General features: G+C 44.6%; 1 protein-coding gene across 6 annotated transcripts in view; it reads right to left on the reverse strand.

Annotated features, from left to right (window-relative positions):
• The window catches only part of LOC137412800 (baculoviral IAP repeat-containing protein 7), a 36,107-nt gene that overhangs the window by 8,814 nt on the left and 4,276 nt on the right, over positions 1-23,017 (reverse strand). For 3 of the 6 annotated variants that reach the window (XM_068098123.1, XM_068098119.1, XM_068098121.2), the window contains exons 2-4: positions 19,001-19,620; positions 14,686-14,863; positions 6,925-7,024 (exon numbers count right to left, since the gene is read on the reverse strand). In XM_068098123.1, coding sequence (XP_067954224.1) covers positions 6,925-7,024; positions 14,686-14,863; positions 19,001-19,609 — 887 coding nt within the window. In that variant the 5' untranslated portion in view covers positions 19,610-19,620. Of the gene's footprint in view, positions 1-6,924; positions 7,025-14,685; positions 14,864-19,000; positions 19,621-19,784; positions 20,123-23,017 lie in introns of those variants that run through there. The other 3 variants (XM_078778602.1, XM_068098120.2, XM_068098124.1) reach the window with 3 other exon arrangements.

A 23,017-nucleotide genomic window follows, 5' to 3' on the forward strand; every position in this document is an offset into this window, starting at 1 on the left:
GGAAGCAATGTTTCTTCCAGAATGGCCCTGTACTTGAACTGGTTCAGGTTTCCATACAGAACAACCAGGTCAGTTTTGCCCCCTGCATGAAAAGCAGCCCAAACGGTCACCCCACCACCTCCAGCTTGGAATCTTGGCAATATACAATCTTTGTTGTAGGCTTCATGCACTTGTCTGCGCACTCGGACGCGGCCATCTTGACGATAGACCAGAAATCTAGACTCGTCACTGAAGATCACGTGATTCCAGTGTCCTGGCTGCCATTGACGGTGCTCTCTGGCCCACTGCAATCGGCGCTGGCGGTGTTGTCTGGTCAGGCGTGGCTTTCTCAGGGGACGCCTGGCACGATAGCCTGCTTGAACCAGTCGTTGGTTGACTAGCCTTCTGGATACAGGCACATTTGTCAGTGGCTGCCACTCAGCCCTAAGCCGATTAGCTGACTTGGTACGGCCATTGCGGACTAACCGGTACAGCTGGCGATCATCTCTCCTTGTGGTTCTGCGTGGATGTCCTGGCCTCGGTGTTGGAGTAGGGACACCCCTCTGAGCATTTCGTTTCAGGATCTTTGACACCTGACCTTGAGTGATGCCATACTGCCGAGCAATAGCACGCTGTTTCGTGCCAGAATTTCGTAAAGCCACCACTCCATGCCAAACAGCATTGTCAAGTTGACAGACCATCTCCAGAGGAAGCAGCAATACCTTTTGTAGACGTGCAGCAGTTGTTTTCCACTAATACAGAACGCAACAACCCTTATATACCCGATTGTGAAGCCAATCGTCAAATGTACCTGCCCTTACATTTTGTCACGCCACCTGTGATATAATCCTGTTATTGACTTCTTGCTGTGAAAGACAATCAGTGACATGGTTCTTTCAACAAAGACATCACCGAAGGGTAAAAGAAACTCACCAGATTGATATACTGAGTTCAGAAAGTAAACCCAAGTCAAGAAAAAAAATATATTCCATATTAAATGCCAAGTCTGTATATACACATCCAATCACATGAAAAAGTTAGTACACCCCATGCAAAGTTTTGACTTTTTCAACATATTTCAACATACAGCTATTTGATCTTCATTTCAACAATATTGACAGATAAAGGTGATATAATATAACAAATATCATGAAACATTTACATTTTGTAGTCCATTGTATAATTTAAATAAACATAAATGCAAATTTCACATGTGGAAAAAGTAAGTACACCCTTGGCTCTAATAGGTGGTATTGCCCCCTTTGGCAGAAACAACTGTTACGGATTCGTCACTTCCGTTGTTGTGGTTTTCATCCACGATAAACATTTTTGATTCCATGTATTATTATTGTTGTCGTTTGAGGGAAATAGATATTGCTAGTTTCAAAAGGTAAAAAAGTTAATGTTTTAAATGAAACCGGAACCGGACGACGACGAAGAGGAAGAGGAGGAAGAGAAGGCGGAGCGAGTGAGTCGGACAAGAAGCCTAGATGCTTTGAGGTCTGGAGCGAACGTTGGCGAACGAGAGTCACGAGTGAACTTTGGGTTTCCCAGGAAAGGGATTCCTGCGACAGAGTTGTTATCGCTGTGACAGATCAACCTGCGTGTCAGGTTTTGCGGTTGATTCCGAGGAGAATCATCGTAGTGCCATTACGCCTCGAGAACGGGCCGTCGGCTATTTTGACTCGCGCGCTTTGCGCGTCGCTCAAGGTTTTTCGCCTCGCTTTAATCATTGTCACCGCATTCAGACGTGGATCTGGTGTGTGTGTGTAACGTGGCTTTTGAGTGGGAGGTCTGCAGTTCGCTGATTGGGAGCCGTCGGGCGTCCATACCTGAAGGTGTGATTTCCCCGTCGCTTCTCGAGGACACCTTCGCCCATCTTTGGCAGGGTAACTGCCAACCCAACGGGATTCTGGTCTCGATGCGACAGCGTACGGACGATCACGGGAGTGGATCGGCGTTGGCTTGAAGCCGGAATCAACTTTGGCTTGATGCCGGAATACGACTTTGGCTTGATGCCGGAATAGAGACATTGGGGAATGTCCTTCTTTTCGCTCACTTGGAGCACAGTGAGTTATATTGTACGAACCTGATGGTACCATCATAGGAAAAATATATTGGTTGTACAATTGATTACTATTGTTGTTGTACTGTTATTCTTGTGTGATCTTAATACAATACTTGTTTGTTGGTAACAATTGGTGTGGCTTCACCATTGATTTTTGACATACAGAATAACACATCTTTCTGCCGTGACTCCTCTCGGGGCTCGGAGGTACACCGTGACCGGGGTTTGGGGAGGAGCACGTAACACAACCTCAAGTAGGCGTTTCTTATAACTGTCTACCAGTCTCTGACATCGACTGGGAGAAATTGTTGCCCACTCCTCCATGCAGAATTCTTTCAGCTGTGCGATGTTTGAGGGGTTTCTTGCATGCACAGCTCGTTTCAAATTCCCCCACAACATTTCGATGGGATTTAGATCCAGGCTTTGACTTGGCCATTACAGAACCCTCCATTTCTTTATTTTCAGCCATTCCTTGGTGGATTTACTGGTATGTTTAGGGTCATTGTCATGTTGCAAGGTCCACCTTCGGTTGAGCTTCAACTTTCCGACAGATGGCCTCACATTATCCTTAAGCACCCTCTGGTACAATGAAGAATTCATAGTGGATTCTATGATGGTGAGCTGCCCAGGCCCTGATGCAGCAAAGCTGCCCCAAACCATAATATTTCCACCACCATGCTTTACAGTTGGTATCAGGTTCTTGTGGTCAAATGCAGTCTTTGGTTTTCGCCAAACATGTCTTCTGGTACTGTGGCCAAATAGCTCTACATTTGACTCATCTGTCCAGAGCACATTGTTCCAGAAGTGCTGGTCTTTGCCTAGGTGTTCATTGGCAAACTTTAGTCTTGCCCTGATGTTCTTTCTGGACAGCAACGGTTTCCTCCTGGCACACCTCCCATGTAGATCAAATTTGTGCAGCCTCTTTCTTATGGTAGACTTGTGCACTTTGACATCAATAGTGGCAAGAGCTACCTGAGGGTCCCGTGATGACATTCTGGGGTTCTTAGAGACTTCTTTCAGCATCTTGCGGTCTGCTCTAGGGGCTGAACTTGCTGGGGCGGCCTGGCCTGAACAAGTTGGCAGTTGTTTGGAATCTTCTCCACTTGTAGATGATCTTCCGGACAGTCGAATGATTGATTTCAAATTGTTTGGAGATCTTTTTAAATCCCTTCCCAGACACGTGGGCATCTATAACCTTCTTTCTGAAGGCCTCAGAGAGCTCTTTTGATCTAGGCATGGTGACGCCGCACACTTCAACAACAAAGAGCAAACCAAACTAAATGTCTGAGGTTTAAATAAGACAGGTTTCTCCAAGATCCTCTCTAACAATGTTCTAATCATTTGCACCTGAGCTGGTGCACCTGATTCTAATTTTAGGTATTTGAAGTAGTGATAAATGAAGGGGTGTACTTACTTTTTCCACATGCGAAATTTGCATTTATGTTTATTTAAATTATACAATGGACTACAAAATGTAAATGGTTCATGATATTTGTTATTTTATGTCACCTTTATCTATCAATATTGTTGAAATGAAGATCAAATAGCTGTATGTTGAAATATGTTGAAAAAGTCAAAACTTTACATGGGGTGTACTTACTTTTTCACGTGACTGTTTATATATATATATATATATATATATATATATATATATATATATATATATATATATATATATATATATATATATATATATATATATATATACATATATATATATATATATATATATATATATATATATATATTTATATATATATATATATATATGTATAGCTATTTCGAACCACTGACTGCCTAACTGATATTAACTAGCAACAGTACCCACCCTATGGGCGGGGCTTTGATTGGGAAGCCAAAATGAAAAGGTAAAAATATCAGAAATTGAAGGCTTTGTTATTTTAAACGATTCATATAAACATCCGTTGAATCATATCACACGCAAATCATCAAAATCTAAACAGGACATGGACGATCACGTACCACGTACGTGTCGCATCTCGCTCGCTCTCATGTTGTCCCGATAATGATCCTTCCGCAGGTTCACCGATGGAAACCTTGTTACGACTTTTACTTCCTCTAGACAGTCAAGTTCGCTCAACTTTTCGGTGCACCAGCACGAGCCGAGAACGGCCCATGCAGGGGCTGATCCGAGGATCTCATAAAACCATCCGATCGGTAGTAGCGACGGGCTGTGTGTGCAAAGGGCAGGGACTTAATCAACGCGAGCTGATGTCTCGCGCTTACTGGGAATTCCTTGTTCCTGGGACACTGTCTCAAGCCCCAGTCCCCATCACGGATGGGGCTCAGCGGTTTACCCGAGCCTGACGGCGAAGGGCAAGGTACACGCTGGCCCGTCCAGTGTAGCGCGAGTGCGGCCCCGGACATCGAAGGGCATTAAATGTTCATTAAACATTAAACGTTCATTGAACATTAAACGTTCATTGAAGGATTACGAAACGAAAAACATTACGAAATTACGTTCACACCATCACGTCAAACACTACCGTGAACATATACATCGTCACAACATCGTCACAATGAGAACATCGTCACAATGAACGTTATGCAAACGCCAATGTTATGCGGGAGTCTAAACCTGAGAATGCTGGAGACCAAAGCTGAAATTGGGAATACTAAATAGCCTATTTTACTCCTGGAGATCCCAGGATTACCCACCCAAAATATCTTTGCGATCGGTTCAGCAGTTTTTACAGTACCTTCGAACAGACAGACAGATGGACATTTGGTGAATTATAGTAAGATCGTCACAATGAGAACATTGTCACAATGAACGTTATGCGAACGCGAATGTTATGCGGGAGTCCAAACCTGAGAATGCTGGAGACCAAAGCTGAAATTGGGAAAACTAAATAGCCTATTTTACTGCCAGGGGTCCCAGGATTACCCACCCAAAATATCTTTGCGATCGGTTCAGCAGTTTTTACGGTACCTTCGAACAGACAGACAGACATTTGGTGAATTATAGTAAGATATTTGGTACCCTCTGGGTGTCATAGAAAGCTAAAATTTAGCATGCCGACAGATATCGAAGCTGTTACACCAGGAAAGAAATCCCAGAACCATTGGAGAGCATCCGTAAATGAAAACTTACGTAAAAAGAACGTAAACCTGTCCGTAAAAAAGCCTCAATCGATATCTAGCATTTGAAAATTGTAATTTCTTTCACAGTAAACTGTGAAATAAAAATGTCAATTAAAATTTACGTAAAAACCGTATACGCGTCGGTAAAATAAAAAATAAATAAAAACCTAAATTGATACTTAGCAGGCGGTTGGTGATGCTTGCCTATAGTCAAAGCATGTGTGTAGTAGCTCATGTGCTGCGGTTTATTCTCCTCATTACAGGGGAAGTTCTTCCAATCATGTAGCTTCTTCGTGTTCAGTCCCTCAATCAGTTTCTCTGAATATACCTCCTCCTCTTCCTCTCAAGGCCTTTAACCAAAGAGTAGGTGTACATATCTGTACTCACTCGAACGTGCCCGCTTTTCACATTCATGTTGTACAGTTTCTCGATAATCTGCTTGAGGTTGTCTGGGATTTCCTTCATGTAGTAGAATAGGGCATTTCCATCTTCGATTTTTAGGATGTCTACATTTGGCAGAGGCTCATCGATGCCATTTGTGAGGAAAAACCGAAGCTTTTTGACTTCTCCGTTTTTGAGATTGCAGCAGCAATTACAAGGGGCATCACTGGGGCATTTGAAGGCTGGCTTACCCGATTAGCCTTTGGGGCATCACTGGACCCATCTTGTTTTCATACATTTCATTTTTGCTGTGAAGGAAATAACTAGATACCGTTTACCAATACCCCTAAAAATGGCAGATTTTAACGACCTTGACGCAATTTTGTTTGAAACCTAGAAAACAAGGTTTGTGACTTTTTTCTCTTGGAACATTCTAGATCTTTCATTTAGAACCTAATAAATAAATAAATAAATAAATCATGATATCAGTGGATCCTGAAGGGGGTGCATTTGGGGGTTCACCTGGCTTCCAGGTTATATATATATATATATATCTTCTATTTATATAAAGCAGTAAAGTATGTGTTTGTTTGTTTGTTTGTCCTCTTATAACGAGAACTACTCATCGCAGTGCAAAACCAAAGGCATATTCAGAATCAGTACGTCTCAGAGCAACTACAGCACACCTTAAAATTTAAAAAAGTTCGCGTTTTAAAATTATGATGTCATCAGCGTATTTCGGAACGTTAATTTTTAACTTCATATTCGGAATCAGTACGTCCCAGAGAAACTTCGTAACGTTAATTTTTCAACTTCATCCAATTAACATGGGACCAACGGCATGTGACAGAGAGTGAAACATTTATTTGACGACAATGACTTCCGGGTTCGGAATGCGGGACCAATGCCATTTGACAGGGAATAAAAAATAAATGCGACATTCAATTGACGACAATGACTTCCGACTTGACTCCCCCCTCCCCCTCCCCCTCTCCTCCACCCTCCCCTTCTCCCCCCTCCCATCCCTCCCCCTCCCCTCTCTTCTCCCCTCTCCCTCTTCTCCCTTCCCCCCGTTCCCCTCCCCTCCCCCCTCCCCCCTCCCGGCAATGCCGGGTACTTCTGCTAGTATGTATATGTATATATATATATATATATATATATATATATATATATATATATATATATATATATATATATATATATATATATACTATAGATGAAAGCACTGCCGAACTCATTTATAATACAATAGCTATTTGAATTTGAGTTGATGTGGGGACAGAAAACAACAAACCCATTATTATATAATTCAAGAGTGTGCCAGATATCCATCTTAAACATCACATTCCCCTCAAAACAACCGCGTTGCTCATGCTTTCGAAGCCGCTCACCTTGGAAACCACTTTGTGTGTTCATGCCAGGGGTCATCGCCCATTTCCCAATTCCTCAAACCCCCATCACAGAAGAAGCATTTGACATTGTCTGCGATACCTACCGAGGTGGAGGCAAATAACATAAGATTTTGTAAAAAATCGTTCAAGTGTTTGGTCTCTGAACAAGGCCAAGACTTTCTATGCATAAAAAACAAAACAGCGATGTTATAAACAGTGACGACGCCGACTCGGTGGATAATTGGAAAGATGTGACATTTTGCAGCCAGATAACTACAATCATAATCAATGGCATGGAAACATTGAAGAGCAAGCAAAAGATAAATTACACTTTAAAAAGACAGAGAGTGATGTCGAACCACAACAAATATATGTGCATATAATTTGGATATGTGAAGAGGAAATTCACATTTAAATTATTTCTTCATGCCGTGGCGATCACATGGACCAAGCGGTTTGTGCGATCACAAACCTGATCACAATCACTAAACCCGATCACAAACCTGAACACAATCATGGCGATCACATGGACCAAGCGGTTTGTGCGATCACAAACCTGATCACAATCACAAACCTGATCACAATCACAAACCTGATCACAATCACAAACCTGATCACAATCACTAAACCCGATCACAAACCTGAACACAATCGTGGCGATCACATGGACCAAGCGGTTTGTGCGATCACAAACCTGATCACAATCACTAAACCTGATCACAATCGTGGCGATCACATGGACCAAGCGATTTGTGCGATCACAAACCTGATCACAATCACTAAACCTGATCACAAACCTGAACACAATCGTGGCGATCACATGGACCAAGCGGTTTGTGCGATCACAAACCTGATCACAATCACAAACCTGATCACAATCACTAAACCCGATCACAAACCTGAACACAATCGTGGCGATCACATGGACCAAGCGGTTTGTGCGATCACAAAACTGATCACAATCACAAAACCTGATCACAATCAAAACCTGATCACAAACCTGATCACAATCATGGCGATCACATGGACCAAGCGGTTTGTGCGATCACAAACCTGATCACAATCACAAAACCTGATCACAAACCAGATCACAATCGTGGCGATCACATGGACCAAGCGGTTTGTGCGATCACAAACGTGATCACAATCACAAAACCTGATCACAAACCTGAACACAATCGTGGCGATCACATGGACCAAGCGGTTTGTGCGATCACAAACCTGATCACAATCACAAACCTGATCACAATCATTAAACCTGATCACAAACCTGAACACAATCGTGGCGATCACATGGACCAAGAGGTTTGTGCTATCACAAACCTGATCACAATCACAAAACCTGATCACAATCAAAACCTGATCACAAACCTGATCACAATCGTGGCGATCACATGGACCAAGCGGTTTGTGCGATCACAAACCTGATCACAATCACAAAACCTGATCACAATCAAAACCTGATCACAAACCTGATCACAATCGTGGCGATCACATGGACCAAGCGGTTTGTGCGATCACAAACCTGATCACAATCACAAAACCTGATCACAATCAAAACCTGATCACAAACCTGATCACAATCGTGGCGATCACATGGACCAAGAGGTTTGTGCTATCACAAACCTGATCACAATCACAAAACCTGATCACAATCAAAACCTGATCACAAACCTGATCACAATCGTGGCGATCACATGGACCAAGCGGTTTGTGCGATCACAAACCTGATCACAATCGCAAACCTGATCACAATCACGAAACCCGATCACAAACCTGAACACAATCGTGGCGATCACATGGACCAAGCGGTTTGTGCGATCACAAACCTGATCACAATCACAAAACCTGATCACAATCACCAAACCCGATCACAAACCTGAACACAATCGTGGCGATCACATGGACCAAGCGGTTTGTGCGATCACAAAACTGATCACAATCACAAAACCTGATCACAATCAAAACCTGATCACAATCGTGGCGATCACATGGACCAAGCGGTTTGTGCGATCACAAACCTGATCACAATCACAAAACCTGATCACAATCAAAACCTGATCACAATCGTGGCGATCACATGGACCAAGCGGTTTGTGCGATCACAAACCTGATCACAATCACAAAACTTGATCACAATCAAAACCTGATCACAAACCTGATCACAATCGTGGCGATCACATGGACCAAGCGGTTTGTGCGATCACAAACCTGATCACAATCACAAAACCTGATCACAATCAAAACCCGATCACAAACCTGATCACAAGGACCAAGCAGTTTGTGCGATCACAAAACTGATCACAATCACAAAACTCGATCACAAACCAGATCACAATCGTGGCGATCACATGGACCAAGCAGTTTGTGCGATCACAAACCTGATCACAATCACAAACCTGATCACAATCAAAACCTTATCACAAACCTGATCACAATCGTGGCGATCACATGGACCAAGCGGTTTGTGCGATCACAAACCTGATCGCAATCAAAACCTGATCACAAACCTGATCACAATCGTGGCGATCACATGGACCAAGCAGTTTGTGCGATCACAAACCTGATCACAATCACAAAACCTGATCACAATCAAAACCTGATCACAAACCTGATCACAATCGTGGCTATCACATGGACCAAGCGGTTTGTGCGATCACAAACCTGATCACAATCAAAACCCGATCACAAACCTGAACACAATCGTGGCGATCACATGGACCAAGCGGTTTGTGCGATCACAAACCTGATCACAATCAAAACCTGATCACAAACCTGATCACAATCGTGGCGATCACATGGACCAAGCGGTTTGTGCGATCACAAACCTGATCACAATCACAAAACCTGATCACAATCAAAACCTGATCACAATCGTGGCGATCACATGGACCAAGCGGTTTGTGCGATCACAAATCTGATCACAATCACAAAACCTGATCACAATCAAAACCTGATCACAATCATGGCGATCACATGGACCAAGCGGTTTGTGCGATCACAAACCTGATCACAATCACAAACCTGAACACAATCGTGGCGATCACATGGACCAAGCGGTTTGTGCGATCACAAACCTGATCACAATCACAAAACCTGATCACAATCACGAAACCCGATCACAAACCTGAACACAATCGTGGCGATCACATGGACCAAGCGGTTTGTGCGATCACAAACCTGATCACAATCACAAAACCTGATCACAATCAAAACCTGATCACAAACCTGATCACAATCGTGGCGATCACATGGACCAAGCGGTTTGTGCGATCACAAACCTGATCACAATCACAAAACCTGATCACAATCAAAACCTGATCACAATCGTGGCGATCACATGGACCAAGCGGTTTGTGCGATCACAAACCTGATCACAATCACAAAACCTGATCACAATCAAAACCTGATCACAATCGTTGCGATCACATGGACCAAGCGGTTTGTGTGATCACAAACCTGATCACAATCACAAAACCTGATCACAATCAAAACCTGATCACAATCGTGGCGATCACATGGACCAAGCGGTTTGTGCGATCACAAACCTGATCACAATCACAAAACCTGATCACAATCAAAACCTGATCACAAACCTGATCACAATCGTGGCGATCACATGGACCAAGCGGTTTGTGCGATCACAAACCTGATCACAATCACAAAACCTGATCACAATCAAAACCTGATCACAATCGTGGCGATCACATGGACCAAGCGGTTTGTGCGATCACAAACCTGATCACAATCACAAAACCTGATCACAATCAAAACCTGATCACAAACCTGATCACAATCGTGGCGATCACATGGACCAAGCGGTTTGTGCGATCACAAACCTGATCACAATCACAAAACCTGATCACAATCAAAACCTGATCACAAACCTGATCACAATCGTGGTGATCACATGGACCAAGCGGTTTGTGCGATCACAAACCTGATCACAATCACAAAACCTGATCACAATCGTGGCGATCACATGGACCAAGCGGTTTGTGCGATCACAAACCTGATCACAATCACAAAACCTGATCACAATCGTGGCGATCACATGGACCAAGCGGTTTGTACGATCACAAACCTGATCACAATCAAAACCTGATCACAATCATGGCGATCACATGGACCAAGCGGTTTGTGCGGAATGTGACATCCTTTGTGAGGCTGTCAATGGCCTTGGCAAATCATAATCACACGCTCTTCGCTTTCTCTGGCTATTATTCACGGCAAGGCCGCACCATATACACCGAGGATGGATGGATGGTAATTGTAGCTGCACATGGACACCTTTTGTACCAGGTCTAGAACAAGACCTGGCAGGACGCTAATGTCACACCTGAGACAGAAATGTAAAGGTTTAAAAAAATAAAAACACCTTTGTTCATCTTCCTGGTCAGTAACTCAAAATAAATTCGCAAAGTAGAACACACTCCTCAACCCCCACACCCTCCACCCTCACGTCATCCGTGAAAGTCCCATAAAAAAAAATACTACATTTATGACGTCACATCATACATCCAGTCCAACAGTGTTAGATTATCATAATTATTTACATCGTTGTATCAGCAACATGGGAAAATAACCTCAGATATTCAAAAAAATTAAATTGGAATTGTTTACATTTTACAATCAATTATTATTGGTGATTTGCTCTCTTGGATTCCTCGAAATGATAAAACATCAACATGATAAAGTCAGAATTTCAGGAAACAAGGAGACGTCGCTACAAAGGCTGGCATAAAGCAATCAACGGGAGAAACCATTTTATTACTTCCGTCACGCAAGGTGGACGGACATTATGTTTTCACCACTGTCTGTCTTTCTGTCTGTCTTTCTGTCTGAGAAGAGTATCTCAAAAAGTTATGGATGGATTCAAACCAAATTTGGTGACGGGTTGGGTGTGTAAGAAAGACAAATTGATTAGATTTTGGTGAAGAGCAGTGTTCTGGGCCCAGTCCTATTCCTGATCTTCATCAATGATCTCTGTGACTCTCTGGAAAATTCTCTTTATCTCTTTGCTGATGACTCCACCCTCTGTCGTGACGACCCTCATCCTGCAGGACCAAGAGCTAGACCCACAAGCATTGCGCTACTCGGATGAGTCCAAAAGCAGGAAATGATGCGGTGCGGCATACAAGGCTGGAACAATGGGTGCAGACAATCTCCATCTTAGTTTGTAACCGAGGCTAGCAGCTAGGCCTCGAGGGGACGTGTTCCAAACATCAGATACCTTCCTGTTCTGTAAAACAGTTAAAGGGGAACTACACTGTCTGCTGTTTTGGTGAGGAAACGCAGCTGTGCCAAATTGATGACATGTTGAAGGTTATTTATGATTAATAACAAATAACCAACCACCTTTAGAGGCCATTTTTCCCCGCAGAGCAGGGGTTGGCCTTTTTCAGGCACCATGGTCCCCTTTTTGAAGCAATGTTTTGCGGCCGGATGCCCTTCCTGCCACCAACCCTGTTAGTCGCCTCTTGCGACACACAGGGAATTACCAGTGAACTGGTTCTCAATTTGCCGACCTCGGAAGGATGACAGGCTGAGTCAACCTCCCTGGCGTTAATTCAGCGATTTGACCGGGATTCGAACCCAGGATCCTGGGATCCCAAGCCGGCACCCTAACCGCTCAGCCAACAACAGGCTAATTAATAACAAATAACGATGTGCGAAAAGTAATCCAGGTAAATAAGGCCAACAGCAGACACTTTACACAACATTAACGATGCCATTGTGGTGAACAGGACGAGTAGTACGCATCACAAGACAAACTCATGATCAGAATACAAGGTTAGTCGTGTCAATCCAGGAAGCAAATGCACAATGAGTACAAACACCAACAAAAGGATCTCACGTTTATGGTCAATTTGGCACAAAACTACCAAAGTCCTAATTTTGTGTTATGGGAATGATGTCTACCATAGAGTCCAAGGAACTGTCTGTAGAACTCCCAGATGGAATTGAGGAGGCAAAGATCTGGGGAAGGGTGAAAATTTCTAGTGTTGAACGTTCCTAAGAGCACAGTGAGTTCTATCATTAGGAAATGGAAAGAATACGGAACTACCCAGACTTCCTAGAGCTGGAAGTCCTACCAAACTGAGCAACCAGGCAAGAAGGACCTTGGTCAGAGAGGTGACCAAGAACTTAATGGGAACTCTGACAGAACTACAGAGTTCCTTGGCTGAGATGGGAGAACCTGCCAAAACGTGTTTTCACTTGGTCATTCAGGAGTATTTTGTGTAAATCACTGACAAAAAATTAAATAAAATCCATTTTAAATTCAGGCTGCAGCACAACAAAATGTGAAAGTCTACTTTCTGACTACTTTCTGGGTGTGACTTGTGGTTTTGACTTTTGTTGTTGTGCACAGAAATCCAGGCTTATGGAGGAACTAGTTTACAGAGGGTTCATAAACTGGGCATTGAAGTGGAAAAGGAAGATAAACATGGTTCATGAGTGGATGAGCGGCAGGAGGGAATAGGGAGTCGGGGGGGAGGAGTGGGGCACAAGGCAATGATGGACGGCACTTTTGAATGAGTGAAGAGAGGAGCATGAGACACATGGAGTCGGTTCCACAAAAGAGAGGGGAGATGGAAGAAGGAGTGAGATGAGTGTTCAGCACGTTCGGCACTTTTCTGAGCCCTTAAATGTCAAAGAGGGGGGAACCAGATGTGGGATTCTGGATGATTCCACAACCTTGACTGCCTGGGGAGGATGGAGAGATGAGAGGGCAAAAGAAGTGATGCCAGAAGTCCATCAATGTGCCTGTGGAGGGTGAGAAGCAGACTTGGGACTCGGCCTGGTATTGATTCCACTTATGAAGCAGATCAGAACAACACTTTTTGTAAACATTTCTAGACTCATGGAGGAGCATGCTAATGCTTTCACACGAGATTAAATACATAGACAAACAAACCAAATACATAAACAAAACACGTTTCTGAACCTTACCCAAGGCAAGCCATGGAAGATCATGGAATTGGTTTGAATTGCACACATGGATGTATACCACTTTTAGTCGAAATGGTCTTTGTTATTCTAGCTTTAGGTCTTGAGGATCGCCTGGAGGTATGCAGAGCAACCACACTCCGAGCGATGATGAAAAACCGCAGCCAAGACAGCACCTCAGGTCATCATCCATCGAAATCTATGATCTGTTCCATCCCCACCTCCATCCCAAGCCCACCTCCTTCCAAATTTCCTTCCTGAGTTTGCTTCTGTATCCATCTTGTCCACCCCACTCGTCCACCCCAACCCCTCATTACTCCCCACAACCATTATTTGTCCAAGTCTCCCTCCATTTTGTCCTTCAACTCTGATATTGCTGTTTCCCCCTCTCTCTACTGTTCCATTTGTTCTGTTGCATCCTGATCTGTACTGTACTAGTACTAGCTCTTCCACGGGCCTCGACTATGTATACAAAAAATATCCCAATAGGTTGGCATCCATGGGGAGGAGGAAATTCCTCCGTAGGAAATGCCCGTCGAGTGTGGTGAGAAAGTCGGCGCCATTGTTGTGACGGCACTGGTACCCAGAGTTCCCCAGGAAGTGCCTGCACCACCAACAATTCAGTGGCTGTGTTTGTCTCATCCAACAGTCCTGTATTGTGTCTTGTATGCATGTTCATCGCCATGTCCATGTGTGTATGTGTCGCAGCTTCACTATGAGCCTTAGATCCTGCAAATAATGAAATTAACAAAAAAGGCACCTTACTTTTCTAGAGACACTGGAGTACACCAAGTGATTTAATTCCCATACCTGTGTAATAGAATCCAGCGGAAGCGAGACAGGATGCTGAGATGTTGGCCTTGTTGGGCCAACTCACAAACGTGGAGAAGCGGACGTCAAACTGCTGCTTGTCCGGAGAATGTGGCTGATGGATACCCAGGTGCAAGTCATCTGCACCAGATTGTACCCTGCCCGCACCTCCAGAAACCTGAAATATATATAAGACATACCAGGTGACCCAAACAAACATTAACAATTAATTAATTAATTGCCTTTGTCGTAAAGTTCAACAAACAAAGGTACATAACACTTTTATTAACAGAGACAAAGAACATTGTACAAAGGAATAAGCGAAGTGAAAGACGAGGAGAAATCACAGACCAGGCTTGAACTTGAACAGGTATGATTACAAGGTTAATCGGATCATCGGATGCGTGTCATCGGATCATCGGATGTCCAGTTTGCGAGACTAGAACAAGGACACGCAAATTTAACATTCCAGGTTGGACACCACAGTGATGTACGTTGGTCGACCTTGATTTAAAGTCTCTGACAGTGAAACCACGAAGGACATGAGTTTTTCCATGGAAAACAAAATTCGTTACTTCCTAAACATGTTTATCTTCCACTCACAGCGAAACCAAAATAAATGCTGGGAAATTTTGGAGAAGATTATTTAAGTGGAAACTGCAATTCCAAACATTATTAACTGTACATTAGCCTGGTGTTGCCTTAGCGGTTAGGGTGCGGCTTGGGATCCTAGGATCCTGGGTTTGAATCCCGGTCGATCGCTGAATTAACGCCAGGGGGGTTGACTCAGCCTGTCATCCTTCCGAGGTCCGCAAATTGAGTACCAGTTCACTGGTAATTCCCTGTGTGTCGCAAGAGGCGACTAACAGGGTTGGCGGCAGGAAGGGCATCCGGCCATAAAACATCGTTTCAAAAAGGGGACCACGGTGCCCGAAAAAGGCCAACCCCTGCTCTGCGGGGAAAATGGCCTCTGAAGGAGGTTATATTAACTGTACTATGCATTCCAAGAGTTTGCAAAATGAATTTCCAAGCGAATGCCCTCAAGAGTTTTACTAGGAAATGAATAATGAAACAGGAACAAATGAGAAAAGAAAACAAGGTCGTAAATAGTTGATAAAGATAAGATTGCCCAATCACAATGAACCGAGTCAGAAATCATCCCAAGAAAGGCTGCATAAGCATCCAAATCCAAAACGGCCTCCGATACTATTGTCGGCAAAAAAAGAAAAACAAACCTTTGAAAATCACTGGTGCTGTTATGTTATGGAAAAGTTATGGAAAATACACAAAGGATAGAAAGTTCAGGAAAACGCTTTTTCTTCTTACACTTTTCATTTCATTGCTGCAGGTAGCATAATTTGCTGGGAATGCGACTGCTTGCTGCAGGTAGCTTAAACCAGGCCCAACAGCCAGAGGCGAGCGTTCTACCTCTAGGCCTCTCGTCTACGAGCCCGTGGAAATGCTGTCTATCTTCCACACATTACTACAAACTGCAAAATGGAATGGCGGAGACAGGGCAGAGACACAAGGGAAGAAGTACCTTCAGATAACATGATCAGGTTTCGTCGAAACCCACCTGCACAGGTCCTCAGGTGAAGGACAAGCCACTGTTAAGCCATATGTTGTTGGATAACAAGAGATATTTGTTATCAGCAAACTTACGCCTTGCAGTGTCACACATTATACACCAATGGGATCGCCTCGTTTAGGCCATATGTGCCAGAATAATACACAGGCCCCAATAATAAGGGACTTGAAAGTTTGTGGCATTTTGAGTTTAAACTATACACGCTTTGCTTAGCACTCCCCATAGAACGCCGATTTGTTATAGAGCTCTTTAAAAACTAACAAATAATATTTCCATCACAGTTGGTTGAATACACGCACCCGCCGCCATTGTTTGCACTGTATGCACCCACTCTGAGTCAATCAGCACCGTTTGCTCCGCCTTTGTTTTGCAGCAGGATGAGGAGTAGCAGGAGTAGCAGAGTCGGAGTGATGGCAATTATTCTTTCAATTGATGTTTGTACATATTTCATGTTTTGTTAATACTTACTGATGTTATTATAATAATTAAATACATATTATTTTCTTACATACATATTACATATGTATGTAATTGTATACATACATTGTATACATACAATGTATACATACATATTACATTTCTTACATATTACATATTAAATACATATTATTTTCTTTTATAAAATGATACTGTTTGTCGGGGGGTAAAGGAATATCTAGAGCCAGGTAGATCTGTATAGGTAACATGCTTCGACTGTCGCGATAGGGAATCTAATCTACCCTGTAATAAGTTCTGTGTTTTAGGCGGTTAGTCGGGGAAGTGTATACCTGTGAACATACAAGGATGTTCGGGTGTTAAATAATTGTAGGGACTAAGATAAACCCCTGTGTGTCAGACCTGGTAATCATTCCTTTGTCCCTTATGGCAACGCACACATATAAACACTTAGATAGGTCCTTAGTGCACACATTAATTAGTTCCCTTCCCTTACAATGACCTTGGAAGAAGACGGGCAGGAAGCCAGATCGGGGCACCGCCGGATGGCCGCCACCAGCCGCACCACCAGCTGGCCTAGCAGCATCGTGTGAGACGAGCTATACCCACGCCACAGGGAACGTGTGATTGGTTGGCGCGGAAGGCGCGAACCTCCAGCCAATCAGCGCGGGAGGCGCGAAGACGCAACTGAGAAGCGGGTTGTTCATTGGAGGGAAGGCGCTAGAAGGTTCGGTGGACGGCGGGAAGCTGCGAGGGACTGGTTGGTGGCGCGCCAAGGCTGACGTCACAGGCAAAATTATAAAAGGACGGGCTGGACGACATTTGCCCTCTCTTTGCTCTCTTCGCGCTGGACCCTTTTCGAGTTGGAGATCGTGATTCACCCTTCTTTTTGCCTCTGCGCTGGACGACATTTTCTCTCTTGGTCTCTTCCATTTCCCTCTCTGAGCTTGGAGCAGTGCTCGGCCCTTCACGGTGCTTTTGGAGCTTGGAGCGAGGCTGAACAGACGAGGCCGGGGCGAGCGGGTCGCTCGAGGCCTGGTGGCGCACGAGCGGGGCCGAACGGAGCCGGACGCACCACTACTGACAGATAAGGCCGCACCCCACAATTCACAAATACATAACGAACGTTTTATTTTCCTTAATTCATTTTCCCTTGTCTCGTATCCGAAATCTGTGTGTGGGGACGTCCCGATTAGGACATTTATTACCGGCGCGTATTTTCCTGTCCCGCTATCCTTGTAAATAAATCCTTGTATTATTTTCTGTATATACCTGAACGCAGTTTTTCGTGTGGTTTATTGAATTTGCAGCGGCATTGGAGACGTCCCGAGAACAGGTAAGACTGCAGGGGCCTTGCGCGGCCCCTCCACCCCACGCAATTTTGTATAGCTTTCTGTCTTTGAGTCGGCCATTGAGTTTTCGCCTCGAGAGCTAAGGCCTTCACAATTGGCTTCCGTGACCGCCTGATTTTCATCAAAGGCGGCCACACGACAATACATTCACCACCTGTAGTATTTTATTAACGCCATTACTGATACCTGACGGAAGCCCTCACATAGCACTCATGTGCAAAAAATAACGATGTCGGGAACACATCTCCATAGAAACAATGGTATAATGACGCCTTTTAGTGCTTTTTTGATTAACGCTCTCTTTTCCAGGAACGTATCCTGAGCGCTAAGCGAGGTATTACTGTATATCGATACGAATAACGGAAAGTCGATTAAAATAATTTCAGGTTGCGAGTCGATCACTGACCATAGCAATAACAAAGGCCGGCATCACATTGCTCAAGATCGAGCTTCACCTCTCCTCTATCCGTTCCCATTCCTGAGGATATCAATAATTTAGTCTTTGGATTAATTTAGGGGAATGAGTGTTGGAATTAATAAAAATTAGCCAACTTCAGAATGTTATCCCCATGCCTTGAAAAAGCCATAATAAGGTATTTATGAGGTACATAGCACAACACAGTGCCATATCGCCCAAGCAATGACGCAGGCCTTGCAGTGAGCTTGGCATACACAGAGCCTTGCACAAAGACCAGTGGAACAATCTCTACGAAAGAAAGGGGAGAGATCATCAGTGCTCAAGATTCATATGCACACGACCTCTTGAACACCTGGTGGGCCCCCCTAGTTTCCTGCTAAAAAAGCAATGGCCTGAACTCCATCCCTGCTCCTTATGCCAATTCCTGCTTCTCCCAACATTATTGCACATATGCACAATGCAGGGAATTTCAAAACATTACAACCCACTCAAGAAAAAAATAAAATTGTATTGGGCACTTACAAGAGGAATGTTCCCAACATCAAGTCCACGAACAAATCTACAGTTTGGAAAACATCGCCGATGCTCATCGAGGGGACAGTCCGAGGGATCCCAGGACCTGAGGATTCCCCTACAGACAAAACACTGCGTCCGATCATCCGTGCCGACGTAGTAGAGTCCAGCCGTTGCCAGCTCCTCGATTGTGGGTTTGTCTTGTCCAGGCCACGACACAAAAGTTTTAAGGCGTGCTTCCTCACGACACATTCCCGTATTTTCTGTCGGTATTCCACTCACTGGTTCAAACACTCGCTTCAGACTGGTTTGTCGAAGCACCCTTTCTATGGGAGGTTCAGCCAACGCTTTTGGTTCATGACTAGTGCAATGGACACTACTCACGTAGCTGCATCTCGGTGACGCCTGTTTGTGCCTTTCCAAGATTTCATCGGTATCCTTCAAATTACCAATCTCGCAACCACAGGAAAAGCACTTGACGGTGTCCCTGACACCTGTGGGGTAAAAGCCAGCACGTGCGAGTTTCCGTATGAATACCGGGGACTTTTCAGTGCAGTTCACAAATCGGCCCAACCGATAAATCTCCTGTGATAGATCTTCAGGAGGAACAACGGCCATCGTGCAACAGCCTGAAACGACAAAAAGAAACCGCTTTACAAAAACAAACAGACAAGCATCATGCATCATTCAAACTTTGTTGAGTAAATATCTTCTTAAAAGCAGCTCCTTCAATGTTAGCTTTAAAATGTGTAATGGACGATTTATCATGTCGGAAATAAGTCTGCAATCGAACCTGGCACCGTGAGTGGGTTTATGGACTAAAGTTCACCAGACACTCTGCTTGAAGAAGTTGAACTGAAGAAGCACTTCCTTGCAGAAACTATTAAAAACTGCCACACCTACGAGCTGATCGCCAAAATCCAAGCAACGTACAAAGCGTTACTCACTTGGCCCAGATTCCTCAAAACTCATTCTCGGTTCGTAAGTCAACAGTTTATTTTCGACATGCAATGGAAAACTAAAACAATCCCCACCCACGGATGGAATTTTGTACCACGGATGGAATTTTGTAACACTCAGCATCCTTGTTATTTCACACAATATGTACACACAGTACACTACACACAGTACACACACAGTACACACAGTACAGTATGTACACAGTATGTACACAATATGTATTTCACAATGAAGAGTTGCTTCAGGCTAAAGCATCATTGGGAGGAAATGTGTAACATTCCTGACGAGGTTAAGCTTTAGTTGCTCACAAATTATTATTTTTTGGTTTGTTTTACATAAACTGCAACCTGTGTTTCTTTGTTTTTTTTTTTTGTTTTTTTTTTTTTTTTTTTTTGTATACAAGATCGAGGCTCGTGAAAGAGCGAACATTAATCACACAGAAAGACAAACCGACACATAAAACATATAACATCGGGAGCGGTAGACAAGATGGGGAGAGAGGGGGAAGGACACAAACACAACATTTGAGAGCAGGGACCGAGAGACATGGAGACATCGAGAGATCTGAGAGAGGGCGAGGGCTTTGGGGGGGGGGGGGCATGGGAAGGGGGCGGTGGGAGAGGTATAAAACATATGGACACTGCCAGGACTTCCAGGAAAGAAGTTGGAATTTCAAACAAGGTGGATCTGGGGTGAATTAGCGGGGGTAGAAAAGATCAAGGTTTTGGATGGGGGAAGATAAGAGATGGTGGTGAACAGCTGTTTTAAAGACCTGGAGGGAGGAGTGGGATTGAAGGGAGTGAGGGAGTTTGTTCCAGAGGCGGGAGAAAAGAGGAATGAAAGGGTGAAGGTGAGCAGAGAGCCGAGATTTCGGCAGTTTAACCATCAGAGGGTTGCTGGCAGATCTTGTGCGACCTGTAGGAATATTTGGGGGACAGAGCACAGAGAGAGCTGGGGGTGCAAGGCCGGAGAGGAGTCGGTAGAAGACAGAAAGACCACCTACCTGCCTGCGGTGAGTGAGTGAAAGGCCCTCAGAGATAGCTTCATCGCGGGAGATTCCAATAATTCTGAAAGCTTTGGTTTCAACAGCGTGAAGCCGAGCTAGGTGTGAGACAGGAGCACCGGCCCATAGGGGAGAACAGTATTCCATTGAGCTGCGGATGAAAGCCTTGTATGTGGTGAGGAGCTCAGGTGTGCCGAGGAAGGACTTCGCACGACGGAGGATGCCCAGTCGGCGACTGGCTTTGGAGGCCAGCTTGGAAATGTGGTTTTCCCAAGAAAGATCATGGCAGATAGTGAGACCCAAAATCTTGAGCGACAGAACTTCTTGGAGAGGATTGTTGAGAAAGTAGATGGGAGGGTTGTCCAGTCGATCTTTTCGGAGAGACATAGTAAGAGTGTGAGATTTGTCAGGATTGAAAGACATGTTCCACTTGTTTGACCAGTCTGTGATTTTGTCCAGGTCTTCAGAGAGTGAGGAGGCAGCAGACTGCCGATCTGAGGGAAGAGGAATGGAGCGGCAGAGAGTGGAGTCATCAGCAAAGAGATAGAGAGGATTTTCGAGAGAGTCAGAGAGATCATTGATGAAGACCAGAAAAAGCACGGGGCCCAGAACACTGCCTTGGGGAACTCCAGCCTGAACAGGAAGAGGAGATGAGAGAAACCCATTCAGGGCCACACGTTGACGACGACTAGAGAGGAAGTCCGCCAGCCATGCGTGGAGATTTCCATGGATACCAAAGGAGGAGAGTTTGGTGAGCAGAGCGGGGTGCCAGACCGTGTCGAAGGCACGTGATATGTCGAGGGAGACAGCTCTAATTTCCTGTTTGGCATTGAGGACCTCCATCCATTGTTGAGACAGCAGAAGCAGCATGTCCAGAGTAGAGTGACCTGGTCTGAAACCAAATTGATGATCAGAGATCAAGCCATTGGAGAAGAGGAAAGATTTCATATCCGAAGCAATGATGGATTCCATGACTTTGCTGATAATTGGGAGAAGGCTGATTGGTCTGTAGTTGCTAGGATCTGTTTTTGCACCTTTTTTGTGCAAAGCGGTGATGTTGGCTGATTTCCAAGCAGATGGCAGTTGACCTTGAGCAAAAGAGAGGGTGAAGAGAACAGAGAGAGGGTGAGATAGAGCGGCAGAGCAGGATTTTAGGACCCGTGGGCTGATGCCGTCGGGTCCAGTTGCAGAATCAGAGTCGAGGGTTGACAGAAACTTTTCCACCTTGTCAGGAGGAAAGGACACGGAGTGCAGGAGCAGCAGGGTATGACTGGGTATGGTGGGTACAGAGAGGGATGGGTTTGGGACACAAGATTTAGAGGCAAACACAGAGTTGAGGCATTCATCTTTTTCACGTGCGGAGTCAGCTGTGTAGCCGTTTGAGGTAAGGGAGGGGATGGAGGGGGAACAAACACCAGAAACGGATTTGACCAGACGCCACCAGGATTTGGAAGAGGGAGACAGATAAGAGAGTTCGGTCTTGAGAACGGAGAGATATTGTTTCCTGGCTCTCCTGAGGGTGGACACACACTTGTTTCGGGCTTTGTGAAAGGAAATGAGATTTCCTTCCGTTGGATTTGCTTTCCAGGAGACGAAGGCAAGTTGTTTCTGGGCAACAGCCTCACCACAAGATTCCGTGTACCATGGACAGGAGGAAGGGTATGACAACTGAAGACGAGATGGGATAAATCTGTGCATGAGAGAGAGCAATTTACTTTGGAAGAATTCCCAGGATGAGTTGATGTCAGAGGTGGTAGAGATGGGAGACCAGTCCAGATGATTGATGGCTGCTTGAAGACCGTGCCAGTTGGCCTGAGTGAAATGCCAGACTCGTCGACGCTGAGCAGGCTCCCTGAGGATGGTCAGAGAGATGTCCACTTTAACAAGGACATGATCAGATGATCCGATCGGAGCAGAAGAAGAGCAGCAGACATTTTCAGGGAAGTTAGTCATAACCAAGTCCAGAAGAGAAGATGTTCCGTTGACTGAGATCCGGGTCGGGAAATTGACAGATTGTGTCAGTCCCAGTGAGTCGCAGAAGTCCTTTGCTGAAGAGCCATGGC

Source organism: Myxine glutinosa, chromosome 5 (assembly GCF_964187855.1).
Source record: "Myxine glutinosa chromosome 5, kmMyxGlut1.1, whole genome shotgun sequence".
In the NCBI taxonomy this organism is placed as follows: Eukaryota; Metazoa; Chordata; class Myxini; order Myxiniformes; family Myxinidae; genus Myxine; species Myxine glutinosa.